This window comes from Callospermophilus lateralis, chromosome 11 (assembly GCF_048772815.1).
Source record: "Callospermophilus lateralis isolate mCalLat2 chromosome 11, mCalLat2.hap1, whole genome shotgun sequence".
In the NCBI taxonomy this organism is placed as follows: domain Eukaryota; kingdom Metazoa; phylum Chordata; class Mammalia; order Rodentia; family Sciuridae; genus Callospermophilus; species Callospermophilus lateralis.
Genome location: NC_135315.1, coordinates 43,529,117 through 43,548,904, shown reverse-complemented (window position 1 = coordinate 43,548,904; position 19,788 = coordinate 43,529,117). Strand labels below are relative to the sequence as shown.

Sequence of the window (19,788 nt, the reverse complement as noted above, 5' to 3'; positions counted from 1 at the left end):
TTAGAACATCTCTGTTCTACATTTATCTTGGTCACATTTAAACTGCTGCTATAGTTTTTGGGTGTAAAGAATGTCTGCTGCCCTCTATTTAAATTCTGCAAAAGGGTAGTGGATGTTTTCCCCCTTCCCACCTTAAAAACCATTGTTAAATTTTTAAGATATGGGTCCATTAAGCCTACTACATTGGAGCCAATTAGTGGGTACTTGCTTTTGTTTTATTTTTAAAGGACATGAGGCCCACACATCTTGACTTATTTTCCTTGATTTAATTTTTCCCCCTGATAAAGCTTTCATAGCAAGAGAATAAAAATCATGCTATTGAACCCTAACTGGTTGGCAAGCTTTCATGGTTTTACCCAATACATTTTGCTGAATAAACCAAGGATAGTTTAGGTACAATTGTACAAAATAACTTGATGCAGCAGAAATATAGCACCGTTGCCTAGTACAAGCTTCTCACTTCCCAAAGATCTGAATTCCAAATTTAGATAGCTTGAGTTCTTATTTAAATTCCCAAAGAACACATTGTTATTCCTGTGTATACTTCAGCCTAAGTTATGTTGATGTGAATTATCTATTTGTTTGGAAGATCATGGTTGAGAAGAGTTATAGATAACAAGGTTATATATACAAAATGTTTTACTGTTTTGCACCAGCTAGTGCTTAAAATTTCATTCACACCCTAAAAAAAAAGAATGAAAGAAAAAGTTTCATCTATGTTGTTGCGTGCATCAGTACTTGATTTCTTTTCATACCAAATAATAATCCTTTGTGACTATATCACATTTTATCCATTTCTCAGTTACCAGTTTTTTGGGTTGTTTCTACTTTTTAGTTATTATAAATAATGCTCAATGAACATTAATGTACAAGTTTGTGTACATTTTTTAGTTCTCATAGGTATTGATACCTTTGTCCTTATTCACACAATTCACACACATAAAGCTGAACTTTATGATAATTTTCAATATTGGCCTCTCATTCTATCCAACTGATCTATTCCGATTGAATGATGTGGAGGTATATAAGCTTGGACCCTCCTACATGAGAATGAGGTCATTGTGCTATAGTTAATGATATATACATACATACATTATCTATCTATCTATATATATATATATATACACATACACACACACATAAACACACACACATATATATATGCAGCAAGTGAAAGATAAAAGAATGTCAAAATGTAAGCTTACATTGAAGAGTTTATGAAATTTTAGGAAGAAAATAAGACTAAACATTTGGATCTATTAGTGTTCGATGTTTATGAACAACAAAGCATGTTATCAAGTTTCAAGTGTGAGAAATAAATATAAAACATCTGAAGAACTGCTAGAGGAAGAGGATGGGGGAGGATGATGACAAGAAAGTAGGGGTGAAGACGAGGGAGGATACGAAGAGGAAGAAGAAAGCAGAGAGATGAGGAGAGAAGAGAAAGGAAAAGGGAAATGTGGAAGAGTAAAGGGTTGTGAGGGAAAAGGAAGAAGAGGGGGAGGAAGGAGAAAAATAAGTAGGGAAAAAGTCAGGAAATTGGCCTAAAAAGTAATGAGAAAATATCGTTATTGCTATCTGCCATGGAAGCAGTAACAGAATATTCATTTTAAGAAAACCTAAGACTATAAACAGATAAAATTTCACCATGGTTTTCAAATGCTCTCAAGAAGAACTAATTAATGGACTATAAAGTTTCCATACCTCCATGCAGGTTTGCAGACAGTACAAATGGATAGGACTTCATCCAGCTCATGACAGCAATAGTTTCTGGTTGGGTAGGATCTGTGATCTGAACAAATTGGTCCGGGAAATTTCGGTTCAGGTCAAAGTTGTTGCTGTTGTTTCTGCCAATTCCACTTCCTGAATCTCCTGTGGGATAAAAGAATAAAATTTAAGTCATGATACTTACATTTTAATCCAACCCATACTGCTTTAGCTATCTTAATTCAAAGGTAACTATGAACACACCAGGCATCACTATTATCAATCCCACTGTGTTTAAAATATATCTTTTTTATACTGTATACTTAAAAAAAAATCTCTTACAAATGTTTTGAACAGAATGGTAAAACTATCATCCTTTCATTTCTGCCCTTTGGTGATACAAATTATGTTAAAAGCATTGCTCAACTGTCAATAATCCATACATAATGACATGATCACAATGTTGAGGATGTATTACTGATCAGAGGGGGACTCTATTGTATTCTTAATACAGCTCACCAAGACATTGTAAAGAAACAGATCAAATGAAAACTTTGATAAGCTTACATTAAAATAATACAAATTTAAAGTTAGTACACAGTTGGAAATGTAATGTGATGAAGAAAAAGGTTCAATTTACACTTAACAGTGCATATTCCATTTTAATAGGAAATGAGAATTCTGACTGTCATTAAAATGAGAAAAAAAATTACATGTGAATGGCAAAGAGTTGCACCTTTCAGAAAGAGGGCAGAGGGCATGTGGGAGGAATCTGTGATGCTGATAAAGAATGAGTTCCTTAGGGAGTTAATCTGAATAATATGTAAGGATTAACCCCAGCCTATTTTTTCAAGACAGCGTCTAAGTAATAACAACCAGCTTATTCTCCCAGTGGACAGGTCAGTGCTAATAGTCATGTGCCTGCATATTCATAGTGTGGGGCCAATTCTTTTTTTTTTTTTTTTTTTGAGAGGGAACTCAAGTTTATTTCCAATTATACTCCTATATATATTTTGAGCAAATACCTAATTTTTTAAAATTTCAAATTTCCCTTCTCTAGTATGAGCATGAAAAATGTTACCAACATCACAGGTTTTTAATGACAATTAAATAAAATAATCCAAATAAAGGGAAGTCTATGGATATTAAATATTATTATTGTTTTACAATTATTTAACAATGAAATTAACCAGATATTATAATAAATTTTTTAAAGTTTTTTTTTACTTTTCTTTTTAGTTTTACATGACAATAGAAAGTTTTTTGACATATCATACATACATGAACTATACCTTCTCATTGTGTGGTTGTACATAATGTGGAATTATACTGGTTGTGTATTCATATATGAACATAGGGAAGTAATATTTTTTTTAATTTCTTTTTTTTATTTATTTTTTATTGGTTGTTCAAAACATTACAAAGCTCATGATATATCATCTTTCATACATTTGACTCAATTTGGGTTATGAACTCCCATTTTTACCCCAAATACATATTGCAGAATCACATCGGTTACACACTCACATTTTTACATAATGGCATATTAGTGACTATTGTATTCTGCTACCTTTCCTATCCCCTACTATCCCCTCTCCCCTCCCCTCCCATCTTCCCTCTCTACCTCATCTGCTGTTGTTCAATTCTCTCCCTTGTTTCCCCCCCTTTCCCCTCACAACCTCTTCTATGTAATTTTGTGTAACATTGAGGGTCTCCTACCATTTCCATATGTTTTCCCTTCTCTCTCCCTTTCTCTCTCCCCAATCGTCTTTGTTTAATGTTAATCTTTTCCTCATGCTCTTCCTCCCTGTTCTGTTCTTAGTTGCTCTCTTTATATCAAAGAAGATATTTGGCATTTGTTTTTTAAGAATTGGCTAGCTTCGCTTAGCATAATCTACTCTAATGCCATCCATTTCCCTGCAAATTCTATGATTTTATCATTTTTTAGTGCTGCGTAGTACTCCATTGTGTATAGATGCCACATTTTTTTTATCCATTCATCTATTGAAGGCCATCTAGGCTGGTTCCACAGTCTAGCTATTGTGAATTGTGCCACTATGATCATTGATGTGGCAGTATCCCTATAGTATGCTCTTTAAAGATCCTCAGGGAATAGTCCGAGGAGGGCGATAGCTGGGTCAAATGGTGGATCGTTTCCCAGCTTTTGTGTGGGGCCAATTCTACTCACAAGTTTCACTTTCTAGAATTAATTGCAGGAGAGTAAAATATCCAAATCCAAATAGATTTATAAGGCATATTTCAAGTTAGTTGTTCAGAGAAACTGCATAGAAGCTCTGAAAACTGTCCTTTTAAAAAAAGAAATTTACATCTATCTGCATTATTAAACAGCAAATGCATGCAACAGCTTTTCTGATAACCCCAAGATTAGAGATATGACACTTGACCCAGAGGTGACCAGAGGTGGCTTTTACATGGGAGAATTTATCTGTGTAACAAACAACCCTCTCTGTGAATCCTCCCCTCAACCTTCCATTGCCTGCAGTCACTTCCATTCCAAGAAGGCCAAGCTCCTATCCGTTGTATAGCTATATATAAGCTTCAACAGCCTAGCCTGCATTTGAATCTCAAATGCCATTGTCAGTTTATAATAGACTAAAATCATCAAACCTTCAGAGAGAAAAGAGAAAATATGAAACTTCCTTACAGAATCATGGGCTAGGAAAAGATAGATTCTCACTCTACTACTGTTCTGCCTAAGACAGTCTCTGTAAACCTCTCCAAGACCTTACCATACTGCCCCCAGGAAAGGTGTACCTGCCTAGAGGAAGGAAAGGTGGGCTCCACAAATGGGAAGTCAATAATTTAGTAGATTTAGAATATGTGTAAGGAGCCCAGCTCCGAGGCACATACCTGTAATCCCAGCAACTCAGGAGGCTGACGCTAGAGGATTACAAGTCCAAGGCCAGACTCTACAAATTAGCAAGGCTCTAAGAAAATTAGCAAGACCCTGTCTCATAGTGAAATATAAAAAAAGACTGGGAATGTAGATTAGTGGTAAGCCCCTGGATTCAATCCCCAGTACCCAAAAATAATAAAAAGAATATGCCTAAGAAACAGAACTGGGTCAAAAACAGAGTATATCTGGCTTCAAGTATATCTGGTTTGATTTTTCACTTAAAAATAAAGTTCTTAATTCAATAATAAGAACTACTGTTTAAAATACAATAATTTGATCTTGTGCTATTTTTAACACATAAGAACCATTGCCAAAATGAAATAAAAATATTATTAAACATAAATTTGATCACATAATGAACAGTCTGGCCCATCTTACAAGAATATAAGAGCTAAAGGGACTGGGGTTGTGGCTCAGTGTAGAGCGCTTGACTGGCATGTGTGAGGCCCTAGGTTCCATCCTTAGCACCACATATAAATAAAGAAATAAAGTAAAAAATCCACTAGCGAATAAAAAAATATAATAAAAAAAGAATATAAGAGGTAAAACCACTTACAAGAATAAAAACAGGCAGAAATTACAAGGAAACAAGTTCAAATTCTCTTCTATTTCAAAGTAATCATGCCATGTGATAACCTAAAGATTACCGTTAATATTCAGTTATTTTTTACCTTCCTGAGACTTCTCATACCCGTCAGGGTTCATGGATGGCATAAGGTGAATTCTAGTGCTTCGAACCAAATCTGTTACTTCAGGGTCTGTTCCAAAGTTCTTACAAAGGTATTCAATGAGGTTCAATAGCAGTTCTCTTCCAACTACTTCATTTCCATGCATGTTTCCAATGTACTTAAATTCTGGTTCACCTTAAAACAAAGCAATTTTATGGAAGATTTTTTTTTCCTTTTCAGTTATTACAGACTTTCTATTTTATACCCAATATGTATAAAAATCCTGAGCCAAATCAGGTGTGGTGGTGTGAGCTTGTAATCCCAGTAACTCAGAAGGCTGAGGCTATTTAGTGAGACCCTGCCTCAAAAAATAAAATAAAATAAAATTAAGAGAACAGGTATTTTTGGCAAAAGAAAAATCTTTAAATCTTACAAAACATCTTCCTTACTAACATGTATGTCTGAGCAGATTTAAAGCATATGAGGTTCATACACACACATCCACATGTGCATATAAAAATACTATTAGGAAATGAAATTAAATCTCTGTACATATTAAATACAATATCTAATACAGACTATCAAATGGATTTTCTTCTTTTCTGGCAAAATACTGGCTATACTTTTTTCTTTTTTGATTATGTTTTTTAATTCCAAAAGGCTTTGTGCATGCCAAGCACACACTTGCTCACTGAGTTATAATCCAACCGCCCTCCCCCCACCAGTAGTACAAATTTGGTTAATGTAGTTTGTAATAGTGTTCTAAGACAGGCTAAGGGAGCACCATGTGGCAGTCATTTTCAGAGTCCCCAGTTTCTTCTACTTTTTTGTATCTAGTCAGTCTTGAAGCAATGCTTTACACACATGATCTCCTTTTCAAACTTTCTTTTTCCTCCCTATCTTACCATTATACTTCACGCCGTTAAATGACCTTTCTGGTCAAAGAATGGCAACATAAACCAAAAGTTTTGAGAGGCACTGAAATTATGTTTAAAGACCATACCAATTACCTGGTTCATGGACACCTGGGTTATCGGATATCTCCATCACATAGAGTTCTCTTGACTCTACTGATTTTCCCAATGAATACAGACGAGTAATATTAGGATATTCATTGGCAAATCTTCTCAAGAAGATTTCCATATCAGGGAAATGGTGGTGGTGAAAGTCTTTGGGCTGAATTGGTTCGTGAGAAGATGATGTTCCACGAGGAACATTAAGTATAGCAACAGAACTAGCAGTTGCTATAGTCTCAGTCGTGTCAGGAATTAATGAAACAACAGCAGTTGGCCGAAGGGCAAAATCCACCTCTGTAGCTGGTCCTTCTTTCACTATTATGTCATTAATGGTCAACGGCATATATCTGAAAAAAATATTTGAAAAAGGAGATGGCTTGGGGTTAAGACACACGATACTTTAACAATCTAAAAACAGTACTTCTGACTACTCTTGCACTTAGAGGTCTATCAAAACTCAAAACTAAATACAGATAAATGTGCAAATTTAAGAGCTTTAGCATGTTATCTCATAGAGAATCTTAGATTAATAGAGAATCTTAGATTAAGTCTTTAAAGAATTATTTTTCTTATCAACCTTTTCAGGTACTATACACTCAACTGCTTACCAAAAAAAAATCACATTCAAGGGAAAGAATATGCTTGTTACTCCATTGTAACTCTTGCTACACTCCCCAAAGGCATCAATTATCTAATTTTTTGCCATGCTTTATCAAATTGACATCCTGACCTCTTTTCCTAAGTAGTAAATTTCAAAATTAAATGAAAAGTTATCAATTAAATCCTTATGAAAGTGAGTTTTCAGAAAGGTGTCCAAGGGAGGTGGGATACCACTCCTCTGGTATATTAGAAAGCTAATGACATTCTTCAAATGTCATTTTCAGAGTCCCCAGTTTCTTCTACTTTTTTTTTTTTTTAATCTAGTCAGTCTTGAGGCAATGCTTTACACACATGATCTTCTTTTCAAACTTATAAAATTCTTTTTCCTCCCTATCTTACCATTATGCTTCACGCAGTTAAGACTATGTGACATAACACTCCATGTTAGTATTCTTATATAAAAGGAGAAAAATGAGACAATAAGGAAAAATAAAAGCCAGATACAGTGAGTAAAATGTATAAGACTAGTTTTCTGTCTTTGGTATAAATTAGAGGCTTGATATTTTAATTAAGAGTCTAGTTTAAATTCTTACCCAGGTGAAACTACTGTAAGATTATAAGTTCCAGGAACAAGTAATCTGTGGAAATCACCAAATCTGCCTGTTGTGATATTATGATTAATACCAGCCACTGAGATGGTTGCATTCTCTAACTCAGCTCCTGTTACCGAATCTGTAACAAATCCTTTTATTCCAATGTGGACCTAAAACATAAGAATCAAAGTTCATAGACAATTTGGAAGGCAAGAGAATATAACACCTCTTTTCCTGATGCCAGAATTTCTAAAAGTCAGGATTACTCTTTTTATCTTTCCAAAATATTTTTCAATACATTTGAAATAAAATACAGATGAAAGTATTAAATCCTAAAGTCATAAATGTCTGGACTCCACATTACTAAGGTGCTTTTGAAGTTCCCTCTCATCAAAGTCAGGCTTCTAATTTTCTCAACAAAGTATAATTTCTGGTATATCCAATAGTTGCATTAGCTTGTCTGCTTTTTTTTTTTTTGTGGTGGTGCTGGGGATTGAACCCATGGCATGTGATGTAAGCACTCTACCAACTGAGCTATATTCCTAGTCTAGTGTTTAAATTGATCTAATATCCATGATTCATACAGTGGTAAAGGCTCTCCAGCAAATAATAAAATGTAATAACCTGACATTATAATAACCTGTATAATTGTATAAATTTATGGAGTTTTTGGAAGGGCTTTTTGGTGCTTAGGATCAAACTCAAGGCTTTGTGCATACCAAGCACACACTTGCTCACTGAGTTATAATCCAACTGCCCTCCCCTACCAGTAGTACAAATTTGGTTAACCTAGTTTGAAATAGTGTTCTAAGACAGGCTAAGGGAGCACCATGTGGCAGAGAATTGGAGTGGGAGACAGAACTACAATGTGTTGTATGAGATTATGATCTAATAATCTCTAAAAATTATCTCCAATCCTAATAAAACAGATACAATAAATGATACCTAATAAAGATTGGCATTCATATGTAACCAAATTTTTCCCTTATTTAATCCACTATTTCTGTACCCCAGGCTTCCAGTCAGCTGTTACCTTTTCAATCAATGTGATCAGAGACTCACGATTGTTCTCCCATTCCTGTCGAAGCTGAGAAGCAGGTGGGTATTTGCAACAAGACAGTTCTAATGTAATCTCAAAACAGTTGGCCCATATGTAATTGTAATCTTGCATACCACCTGTAACATGAAGAAAAAAACAAACATATCTAATGAAGGAAAGGAATTCTACCCTCCAAAAGATTGAAGAAATTAAATCACCCTTCTCTTGCCATGTATAAATTTTCTTTTCATTAAGCTGTTTGAAATTGGAGAAGCTTCTTCAATTGAAAGGATGTCAAGAAGGAAGATTAGTTGAATTATACATTGAAAAGAAATATACATAAAGGAACTACATTTAACTAGTAGGATGAATAGTTATGAAGAGTATGACTATATCAGTTAATAACAATATTGATAACAGCTCTACATTTGAGTGTTTACTATATGCCGGACCTGTCCCTAAAAGCTTTACATGTATTAACATTTAATATTTACAACAATTAAATGAGGTAAGTATTACTATTTTGTGATTTTTACAGATGTGAGAAGTAAGGTACAAAGAGGTTAAGATTTATACCAGAATGACACTGAAGGGTGCGCATGATCTTAAAGTTGTGAAGAATATTCATGCCAAAGAATCATTAAGTATCCTACTATTTGAATTGTACTCCCCTTTATCAAGGTGGCAAGAGAAAAAAAAAAGTAACTAGGTTGGTACAGCTATATAAATCAGGTAAAAATAAGACACAATGAACTCTTTCAGAGTGTGTTTAATGGGAGATGGAATTAAAAGGGAAATAAACACCCATGGTCAATCATCTTCACCACTTTTATACCTATACAAGCCCACATACTCGTTTTGTAGAAAGTCTTTTACCTTATTATTCCTGTCACTTGATTTTCTCACATCTTATTTTAGGTGGATAAAGACTAAAGTGGAAAAGGAAAGGGACATAAATTTACTATGATCTCTGAACTTGCTCCTGAAATGTGGCTATAATATCAGATGGTTTCCAATGCCGCCCCCACACCTTTTTTTGGTACTGGGGATTAAATTCAGGGGCACTCAACCACTGAGCCATATCCCTAGCCCTATTTTGTATTTTACTTAGAGATAGGGTCTCACTGAGTTGCTTTGCACCTTGCTGTTGCCGAGGCTGGCTTTGAACTTGCCATCCTCCTGCCTCAGCCTCCCAAGCCACTGGGATTACAGATGTGCCACCATGCTGGCTCCAATGCCCTTTTTTTTTTTTTTTTTTTTGCATATGAAATAATCCCTGACCTTAATTACTTTCTTTCACTATCCCTGAAAGATGCCTTGAGAGCCTATGTTTGGTTCATTCAATGTCTACTACTCATCAAAATCCTCCTCTGTACCTGTGCCTGGCAAGGCAGACTTCCTTTTTCCCCAGATCATCCCCAGATATTCTTCCTCCTCTGATAGGGCATAGTACAAATGTGGGTTTTGAGGGTCATATTTTTCTAGTACCAGCACATTTCAGGCGATGATAACAGGATCCTTCAGATCAGAAGAAGGAGAGTAATTTCCCTTTCATGGACAGGTACTCGTTAAGTCATAGATTCTTCTTCCACTTACTGGCTGAGAACCCTTTGGCATTAACACGAGTCTTTATTTATTCATCTGCAAGTAAGCATTAGATGAACACAAAGGATACTTGTAACTCTCAAATTCTAAGATGTTTAAAAATACATGCTGGTTTGATTATAAGGGAAAAGGCAGGAGAGAACACTTGATAAAAAGATAATTCCGAAACCTGTTTGGAGAGAAAAGTCAATGTCACAGTCTAGAGCACAGCCTACAAGGAATTCATCACAGAACAAAGGCTTAGAGAGCAGAAAAGAGCAAATGATATAGCACAATTGACGAAACTTGGTCAGAAATGAAATAGCAACAATATTGGAGCCTAAACTCTCAATCTCATTTCTATTGAGGTTTCATTAAACACTTTGAGACACACCTGCTTTTGAACTATGTCTATCTTGCCTAATAAATATGCCCGACTTCATTGATATATTCATAGAATAAATATAGCCAAGGGGAAAAAAGCTAGGTTAAAAGTAAAGAATCAAAAACTAGTAAAGGAGGGACTGGGGTTGTGGCTCAGTGGTAAAGCGCCTGCCTAGTGTGTGCTAGGCACTGGGTTCGATCCTCAGCACCACATGTGAATAAATGAAAAATAAAGGTATTGTGTCCACCTCCAACTAAAAAGATATTTAAAAAACAAAACTAGTGAAGGAGAATTTGAGCAAAGAAACTTTTAAAAATCCAGGACTGTATGAACTCCAACAAATGCCATTTGGAAAAAGAAATACAAAAAAGGAAACTGAACACATTCCCAAAGTTACCTGAGCAGGATCACCCCAATGCTGATGTGATATCAGGTATCATCTCAGAATAATTAAAGGAGATTATCCGATTCCATTCATGTTTATCCATGTTAATCAAGTACTTAAAAATGAGGCCAAATTTTTGTTTACCATCAAGAGAAACAGATAACATTAACATGAGAATAGAGGGCTATGATAACTGTCATAAAACAATGTGAATATGATTAATGCCAGTGAATACAATATATAATAATATATAATTAGTAATTAAGTGTATAATAATTGTACACTTAAAATTATTAAAACGATTATTATATTATTTTACTTTCTATAGTTTTTAAAAATAGTAATTGAGGTACTATGGGCCTATACGAGTAGTCGACTAGTTTTAAGGTTGAGGGAAGACTTAGAAAGGTTACTTGGAGGAAACTTTCTTTTTAATTTAGTTAGGTCTTAAAGATGAGTAAAACCATATGAGCCCCCCCTCCCCCCCCCAGAAAAAAAGGATGCAGAGGATCAGGAGCATTCCAATTGGAGGAAATGGCTTGTAAAAGGTGCAGAATAGGAGGGTCTGGCATATGTTGATAAATATCTGTGAGACTGATAAGCCACAGTATTAGGGCAGGAGCACAGGGCTGTAGGGATATAGTAAAAAGGTCAGGCTGGAAAAGCAAGCAGGGTCTGAGAGACTAGAAATAAAGGCTTCCTTGCCTTTCCAAAGCACTGGGCAGTGGGAGGGGGAGACAGACAGTATTTTGGTTGTTTTTAATAGGAAAGTAGCATGATGGATAGAAAGCTGTATAGTCTGGATATGAGATGGGAAACAAAAAATCCACTTAGGCAGTTTTAACAGTAGACCAAATAAATAGTAATTAGGCCTAAAATGAAGTGGTGGTGATAACTGTGTAGTAAGGGAGGGAAGGATCAAATTGAAATACTGACATGGTTTGATAAGTTATGGGAATTGAGAGAGGAAAGGAATCAACATCCTACCTGATCAATTAAACTAATGATTACGCCATTAACAAAGAGAAGTAAGTTGGGCTGGGAATGTGGCTAAGTGGTTAGAGTGCTTGCCCAGCATGTGCAAGGCCCTGGCTCCAACCTCCAATCCCTTCCTCCTCACCACCACCCTCCTCAAAAAAAAGAGAGAAGCAAGGTTTGGAAGAGTAACTGAGAGGAGACAGGGAATGACTATTTTTGTTTGGGGCATGTTGAGTTTGAGGTATTTGCAGAACACTTAGAAAAATCCAAGAAGGAATTTTTAAGTACAAATTTGGATCGGGGGGAAAATAAAGTCTTTCTCTAGAAATGATAATTCAAGACTACGAAGTTCAATTTTCTTTCTTTTTTAAAAATATTTTCTTTAGTTGTAGTTGGACACAACACCTTTATTTTATTTACTTATTTGTATGTGGTGCCAAGGATGGAACCCGGTGCCTTGCACGTGCTAGGTGAGCATTCTACCCCTGAGCCACAACCACAGCCCCTCAACTTTCTTTAAGTAAATATTTACTGAGCACTTATCACAAGTCAGGCATCATTCTAGATGCATGGGGACACAGTGTTGAAGAAAACAAAGTAAGTCTCTGCTCTCACATACCTTAAATTCATAAATATATCTATATTTTTCATATATATGTGTATAAAAAATATCAGGTAATAAGATTTTCAGAAAATTTTTAAAGAGTGATGTGACAGCTAGCAACCAGTGGCAACCAGAGATTAGGTGGTCAGGAAAAGCCTTTCTGAGAAGGAAATATTAAGTAAGCCAAGATCTGAAAAACAAGACAGAACCAGCCAAACTAAAGTCAGAGAGAACATTCAATCAAAGGGTTGAAAAACACACACACAAAAAAAAAAAAAATTTGGCAAGTTTGAGGAATGGAGAGAAGGCTACTATGGCTGACAGTAGAGGACAAAGGAAAAAATGGTACTCTGAGGTTGACAGATATGGGCAAAACAAGATCACACAGGGCTATAGGGACTATTAAAGGGCTATTGTTTTGGTATTATTGTGTTAACGAGCACATAGCATAAAATTTACCACATCCATCATATTTAAGCATGCATTACAATAATGTTAGCTACTGCCATGCTTTGGATTTGGTTTGTCCCAAAAGGTTTCATGCACTGGAAACTCACTTCCTTCCTAATGTGACAATGTAAGAAGTGACTGAATCTTTAAGAAGTGATATCTAAATTGGGTGTGGTAGTGCACCTATTTAATTCCATCTACTCAGGAGGCTGCAGCAGGAGGTTCACCAAGTTTGAGGCCAGCTTCAGCAACTTAGTGAGACCCTGTTGTAAAATAAAATAAGGGGCTGGAGATATACCTCAATGGTAGACCAACTGCCTAGCATGTACAAGGTCCTGGGTTCAATCCCAGGTACACCAAGAAAAGCAAAACCCAACAGAGGTGGGGTCCAGTGGAAGATAACTAGGTCACTGGAGGCACTGCCCTTGGAAGGGATTAATGTAGTTCTCATGAAACCACAATTAGGTCTTTTTTTGCAGAGGGATATCAGGGATTGAACTCAGATACTCGACCACTAAGCCACATCCCCAACCCTATTTTGTGTTTTATTTAGAGAGAGGGTCTCACTGAGTTCTTAGCTCCTCGCTGTTGCTGAGGCTGGCTTTGAACTTGTGATCCTTCTGCCTCAGCCTCCTGAGCTGCTGGGATTACAGGTATGCACCACTATGCCTGGTCCCAATTAAGTCTTGATAGTTGAAATAAAGCAGGGCCATCTGCTATCAAGTAACTGACTACATATGGCTAGTTCCCTTTTGTTTTTTCTGCCATTTATAAAACTCAGCTAAGGGGGCTCTCACCAGAAGCCAAACTGATGGGGGTCAGCCAACCTTAGACCTTTAGCCTCCAAAGATGTAAGCTCAATAAACTCTTTCCATATCTGGTTTCAAGTAGTTTGAAATAGCAAAAGAAAACAGAATAATACAACTATATTCACACTGTTGTACAAAAGAGCCCTATAACTTGCAAAACTGAAGCACTGTGCCCACTGAACAATTTTTTTTTTTCCTTCTCTTCTCAGTCCCTGGCAACCCCCATTCTATTTTCTAAGAGTTTGACTACTGTAGATACCTTACTCTAAGAGTTTGACTACTGTAGATATCTTATATAAAGTAGAAACACAAAGAATTTTGTCTCCTTGTGCCTGGCTTATTTCACTTACCATTACTGGTCACAATACAATTTTCACTGTGTCTAAGACATTATACTAAAATTCTTGGAATTTATAAATAAAATGTCTTCTATCCAGCATTTAAAGTCTTTGTGAAGAAGCAAAACAGCACATAAAAATAACAATTTTGCTGCTGGGCATGGTAGTGCATTCCTGTTAATCCCAGCAACTGGGGAGGCTGAGGCACAAGGATACAAGTTTGAAGATAGCCTCAGCATCTTAGCAAGACTCTGTCTCAAAATTTTAAAAATTTATCAAAAAGGATTGGGGATATAAGCTCAGTGGAAAAGTGGCCCTGGGTTCAATCTCCATGAACCCCCCCCCCCCCAATTTTTTCCTCAGAGCAATGTAAATATGAAAATATTTTTTCTTTGTATTTTTTGCCTATGTAAAGTTTAATAGTTATGTTATTGCAAACATGGCCAGCTTACATTTCAATTATGCCAGCAGTCAGTGAAGCAGACGACTTTTAACACTATAATAATCAGGTTTGAGTCCTAGCTTTCTTTTGTCTGGCCCTTAATTGTTTTACTTCAATAAAACTTAGGAAGTAAGAGCTAAGAGGTAGCAAGAAGTTTACAATAACATTCTAGAGTATTACCCAACCTGATTTTTATATGTAACTTTAACAGGCTGATAAACTAGCTAACTCCATTCAATGACACATAAAAACAGATCCCTACGGTAATAGTAGGAAGGAAGGATAGAAGTCTTTTTAAAATAAGACATTCAGGAGAATGAAGCAGGAGGATTGCAAGTTTAAGGCTAGCCTTGGTAACTTAGTAAGACCCTTATCAAAATAAAAAGGGGTTGGGGATATAGCTCAGTAATAAAAGCAATCTTGGTTCAATCCCCAATATTCCCCCCCAAAAAAATTGAATCCAAGAAAATTTATTTAGTGGCCTCTAGTCCTATAGATCACGTTATAAATATTGGGTTTTTTTTTTTTAAACATACAACACTATATACATTCCAAAACTAAAAGTTAGATTTTGGAGATAAGTCTCTTTGTAGGCCCTATAGATTGAGGAAATATTACAATGAATAATATATCTGACTATAATATTAATATTGACCTCATTGTGTAGAATATAGTGGAAATACAGAATATAAGTTAAATCTTCTTCCCCAAATTTTTCTTTGCTAAGACTGTATTTAAATTAAGCAAAAAGTCATGTAAAAAGACAACCAATTAAAACAATATAAAAATCAATGTCTTTACTATATTTCAGCAATAAGAGAAAACAGAAAAAAAGATTCCAGCAACAAAACCCACAAAATGTATAAGATTAAATGTAACAAAAATGTGAGATACAAATTTGTATTATGAAATTTTACTAAAGACTTAGAAGATTGTAGTAGAGCATATGATGCCTATTGATAGGAAGTTTATAAGGATACCAAATTACTTATAAATATCATGCAAAAAATATATTTTCATTGTGACTGGATAAACTGATCTAGAAATTAATTTGGTAAAATAACTAAGAATTCCTGAGAAATGAATGAGAAAACATTAAGAATTAAGAATGGAGCCAGGCGCAAGGTACATGCCTATAATCGCAGTGACTCTAGAATCTGAAGCAGGATGATCACAAATTCTTAGTGAGACCATTGGCAATTTAGCAAGATCTTGTCTAAATAAATAGGACTAGGGATGTAGCTCAGTGGTAAAGTGCCCATGGCTAAAACTGATTAGGTAGGTGGCAAAAAAAAAAAAAAAAAAAAAAGCAAGCTTTACTTCATGTCTTACAAAACAAACTCTTCAATCCATATGGAATTTAATGTAAAAATGAAATCATAGCTGGGCAGAGTGGTATATGCCTTAATCCCAGCAACTAAAGAGGCTGAGGCAGAAAGATCACAAGTTCAAGGCCAGTCTATGCAACTTAGCAAGGCCTTGAATAACTTAGTGAGACCCTACCTTAAAATAAAAAATAAACAAGGACTGAGGATATAAGTCAGTGGTAAAGCATCCCTTTAGTTCAATCGGAGAAGGAAGAAGAAGAGGAGGAAGAGGTTGTTAAATGCTTCAAAAAAAAATCATAAAGGAAATTGGATGCTAACATAAGTATTTCCATACTCTTAGAATGAAGTCTTTATAAGCATGACATCAATGTGAGTGAAAGCATGAAAGCAAAATAATGATAGATTTAGCTATTTGAAAATTATAAAACATCTAATATACACTATCATAATAATCATAAAGAAAATAAAATACTATGAAAAAATGACAAAGGATTATAGAACATTTCTGGGTAACAATTTAGAAATACTTATATAAAACCTTTATAAGAAGGTATGACCTTAACACAGAAATTCCTTTCTGGAAATTTATTCTAAGATAGCATCTATAAGGAGAAAGACTATAGTGTGTAAATTGAAGAAAAATAAACCTGAAAACAACCCTAAATGTCCAACAATGGACATTTGTTGGAGGAAGACCAATTTAGTAAACTATCATATAAAAATGGACTACCATGCAACCATTTAAAGTGTTACTGACACATTTATAGCCATATTTATCAAATATTAGTCAAAAAGGTCATATGCATATCTTTTTGCATGATATCTTAAGTTTTATAATTCTTTGAAGCATACAAAGTTTTAAACAATTCTCCTTTACTCAATATTAAAGCAACTGATTCAAAATACTTTTTTGTTTGTTTTGTTTTTGGGGGTACTGGGGATTGAACTACTAAGCCACATCCCCAGCCCTATTTTATATTTTATTTAGAGACAGGATTGATGCTAAGAGTTGCTTAGTGTCTCACTTCTGCTGAGGCTGGCTTTGAACTTGCGATATTCCTGCCTCAGCCTTCTGAACCGCTGGAATTATAAGCGTGTTCCACCATGCTGGGCTCAAAACACTTTTGACAATCTCTCTCAACATGCTGTTTTGAAGCTTTTTATTAAGTCGGGTTTATGGAGGTATAATTTATATGCTATAAAAGTCATCTCATTTAAGTATACAGTGTAATGTATAGAGTCATATAACTATTAATATAATGAGGATATGGAACATTTGCATCACCCCAGAAAGTTCCTTGCCCCAGTTTCCAGGTCCTGGGTAATCATTAAATTCTTTCCCTATATTTTTGTATTCCCCAACATGACATATAAATGGAATTATGTAGTATATATAGTCTTATATCAGGCTTCTTTCACTTAGCACAAGTCTTAATACCTTTGAGATTCATCCATGTTGCTGAATATATTTATAAATAGTACTTTTTTTTTGGTACTGGGGGCTTAAATCTAGGGATGTTTAACCACTGAGTCATCTCCAGCACCCCCCCTTTTTCATTTTTATTTTGAGACAGGGTCTCACTAAGCTGCTTAGAGCCCCAATAAGTTGCTAGGCTGGCTTTGAACTTGTGATCCTCCTGCCTCAGCCTCCTAAAATGCTGGGATTACTAGCATGTGCCACCGGGCCAGCTAAATAGTACTTTTTATTACTAAGTATTCTACTACATGGATGTACTATAATTTGTTCATCTGTTCTTGTGTGTGAGATTAAGCCCAGGGGCACTTTACTAACTAAGCTACATCCCCAGCCCTGTATCTTTTTTCTTTTGAGACAGGGTCTTGATAAATTGCTTAGAGTGTTGCTGAGTTGACAAGGCTAGCCTCAAATTGTAATCCTCCTCCCTCACACTCCTGAGTTGCTAAAACTACAGGCCTGCACCACTGCCAGGCTTGTTCATTCATTCTCTATGTGATGAATATTTTAATTTTTTCCAGTTTTTTGGTAATTAGGAGTAAAGCTATGTATAGATCTTAGTGTGGACATATGACTTCATGTCTTTGAGGTAAATACATAGGAGTGTTATGGTTGAGTCATAAGAGAAATTTAAGCTTAACTTTATAAGAAGTTTGTTTTTCGACATGGTTCTACTGTTTTTACATTCCCACCAGCAATGAATGAACATTCCAACTGTTCCACATCATCAACTAAGAAGTTGATCAAACAACTGGTTGATCTTTTAAAATTTTTTTACTATTTATTTTTCAGTTGGACATAATACCTTTATTTTATTTATTGATTTTTATGTGGTGCTGAGGATCAAACCAAGGGCCTTGCACATGCTAGGCGAACTCTCTATCACTGAGTCACAACCCCAGCCCTGATCTTTTAAATTTTAAGCATTCTAGTGAGTGTGTAGTGTTTTCTCCTGTGGTTTTAATTTGTATTCCCCCAATGACTAATAATAATATTGCATATTTTTTCTTTCCCATAAAAGGGTATGGTATCTTCATGTCCTTATTTATCATCTATATTGGGAGACCTGGAAGCCAGAGACTTGGTCACATTGCAGTTATGATGAAGCTTATGAAAGGGACTCCACAAAGTTATCTATGAATTCCTGGTTCATTTCTGAACTGCACGTATGTGAATCTGATGTTAAACAGCACATCAAAAGCATAGACACTGAACTATAAAATAGGTCAATACCTAGTTCTTAGATTGGCCCCTCACTGACACACACACACAGGACAGATCTCAACAACATCACAAAGGCTTCAAAAACTTAACTGACATTGGAATCACAGCCTGCACAAGGCAAGTCAAAACTTGCAGCTGAACCTAACTAGGTCATTCCCTGCTAGAACAAACAAACACAAAGTTATCATTTAAAAAAAAAAAAAAAAAACACAGCAACATGATTTAAACAAGACCCAGGGGAAAGGTATAGCTCAGTGGTAGAGTCCCAAGGATGGGGGTTCAATCCCCATGACAGGGGTGGAAGGGTAGAGGGTTAGGGATTGTAAAACAAAATAATATGTGTCTAATCTTGAACACTATACTATGTCCAAGATACAATCCAAAATTATCTGATATTCAAAGAACTAGTAAAAGTCTCAACAAATTGCAAGGAAAAGAGTCAACAGACATAAATTCCAAGATGACCCAAATGTTGGAATTATCAAACTAACCTTAAAACAATTATTATAGCCATGCTCCAAGAAAATAAGATTAACCATTCTTAAAATGTAGTGAAAGGAAGAAATACAATTTGTTTATCCATTCTTGTGTGTGTATAGGTGTGTGTGTGTGTGTGTGTGTGTATGTATGTGTATGTCATACTGGAGATTAAACCCAGGGGGCACTGGTAATTATAAGTAAAGCTCTGCATAGATCTTAATGTGGACATATGACTTCATGTCTTTGAGGTAAACACCTAGGAGTGGTATGGTTGAGTCATAAGAGAAATTTAAGCTTAACTTCATGAGAAGTTTGTTTTTCAACATGGTTCTACTGTTTTTACATTCCCACCTGCAATGAATGAACCCAGTGGGCACTGGGTTTAATCTCCAGTACTACACACACACATACACACAAAAAACAAATTAGAAATTGAGAAGCAGGTGGGAATAGTAGCACACACCTGTAATCCCAGAGGCTCTAGAGACTGAAGCAGAAGGATTATAAATTCAATGCCAACCTCAGCAATTTAGTGAGACCCCAAGCAACTTAGCAGGACCCTGTTTCAAATTAAAAAATAAAAAAGGGCTGGGGATGTGGCTCAATAGTTAAGCGTCCCTGGAACCAAAACTAAATAAATAAATGAAAAATAAAAGAAACTCTAGAAGTGAAGAATACAATAATTGAATTTAAAAATTTATTGTAAATGTTGAAAAGAATGGAAATGATCAGGGGAAAGAGTGAGTTATCTTGAAGACTGATAAAGA

At 35.5% G+C, this 19,788-nt stretch overlaps 1 protein-coding gene across 1 annotated transcript in view; it reads right to left on the bottom strand.

Moving 5' to 3' along the window:
* Cpd (carboxypeptidase D) overlaps window positions 1-19,788 on the bottom strand; it is a 74,352-nt gene that overhangs the window by 33,717 nt on the left and 20,847 nt on the right. The window contains exons 3-7 of the mRNA XM_076871837.1: window positions 8,535-8,677; window positions 7,502-7,671; window positions 6,303-6,655; window positions 5,296-5,487; window positions 1,705-1,872 (exon numbers count right to left, since the gene is read on the bottom strand). Of these exons, the coding sequence (XP_076727952.1) occupies window positions 1,705-1,872; window positions 5,296-5,487; window positions 6,303-6,655; window positions 7,502-7,671; window positions 8,535-8,677 (1,026 nt within the window). The remainder of the gene's footprint in view (window positions 1-1,704; window positions 1,873-5,295; window positions 5,488-6,302; window positions 6,656-7,501; window positions 7,672-8,534; window positions 8,678-19,788) is intronic.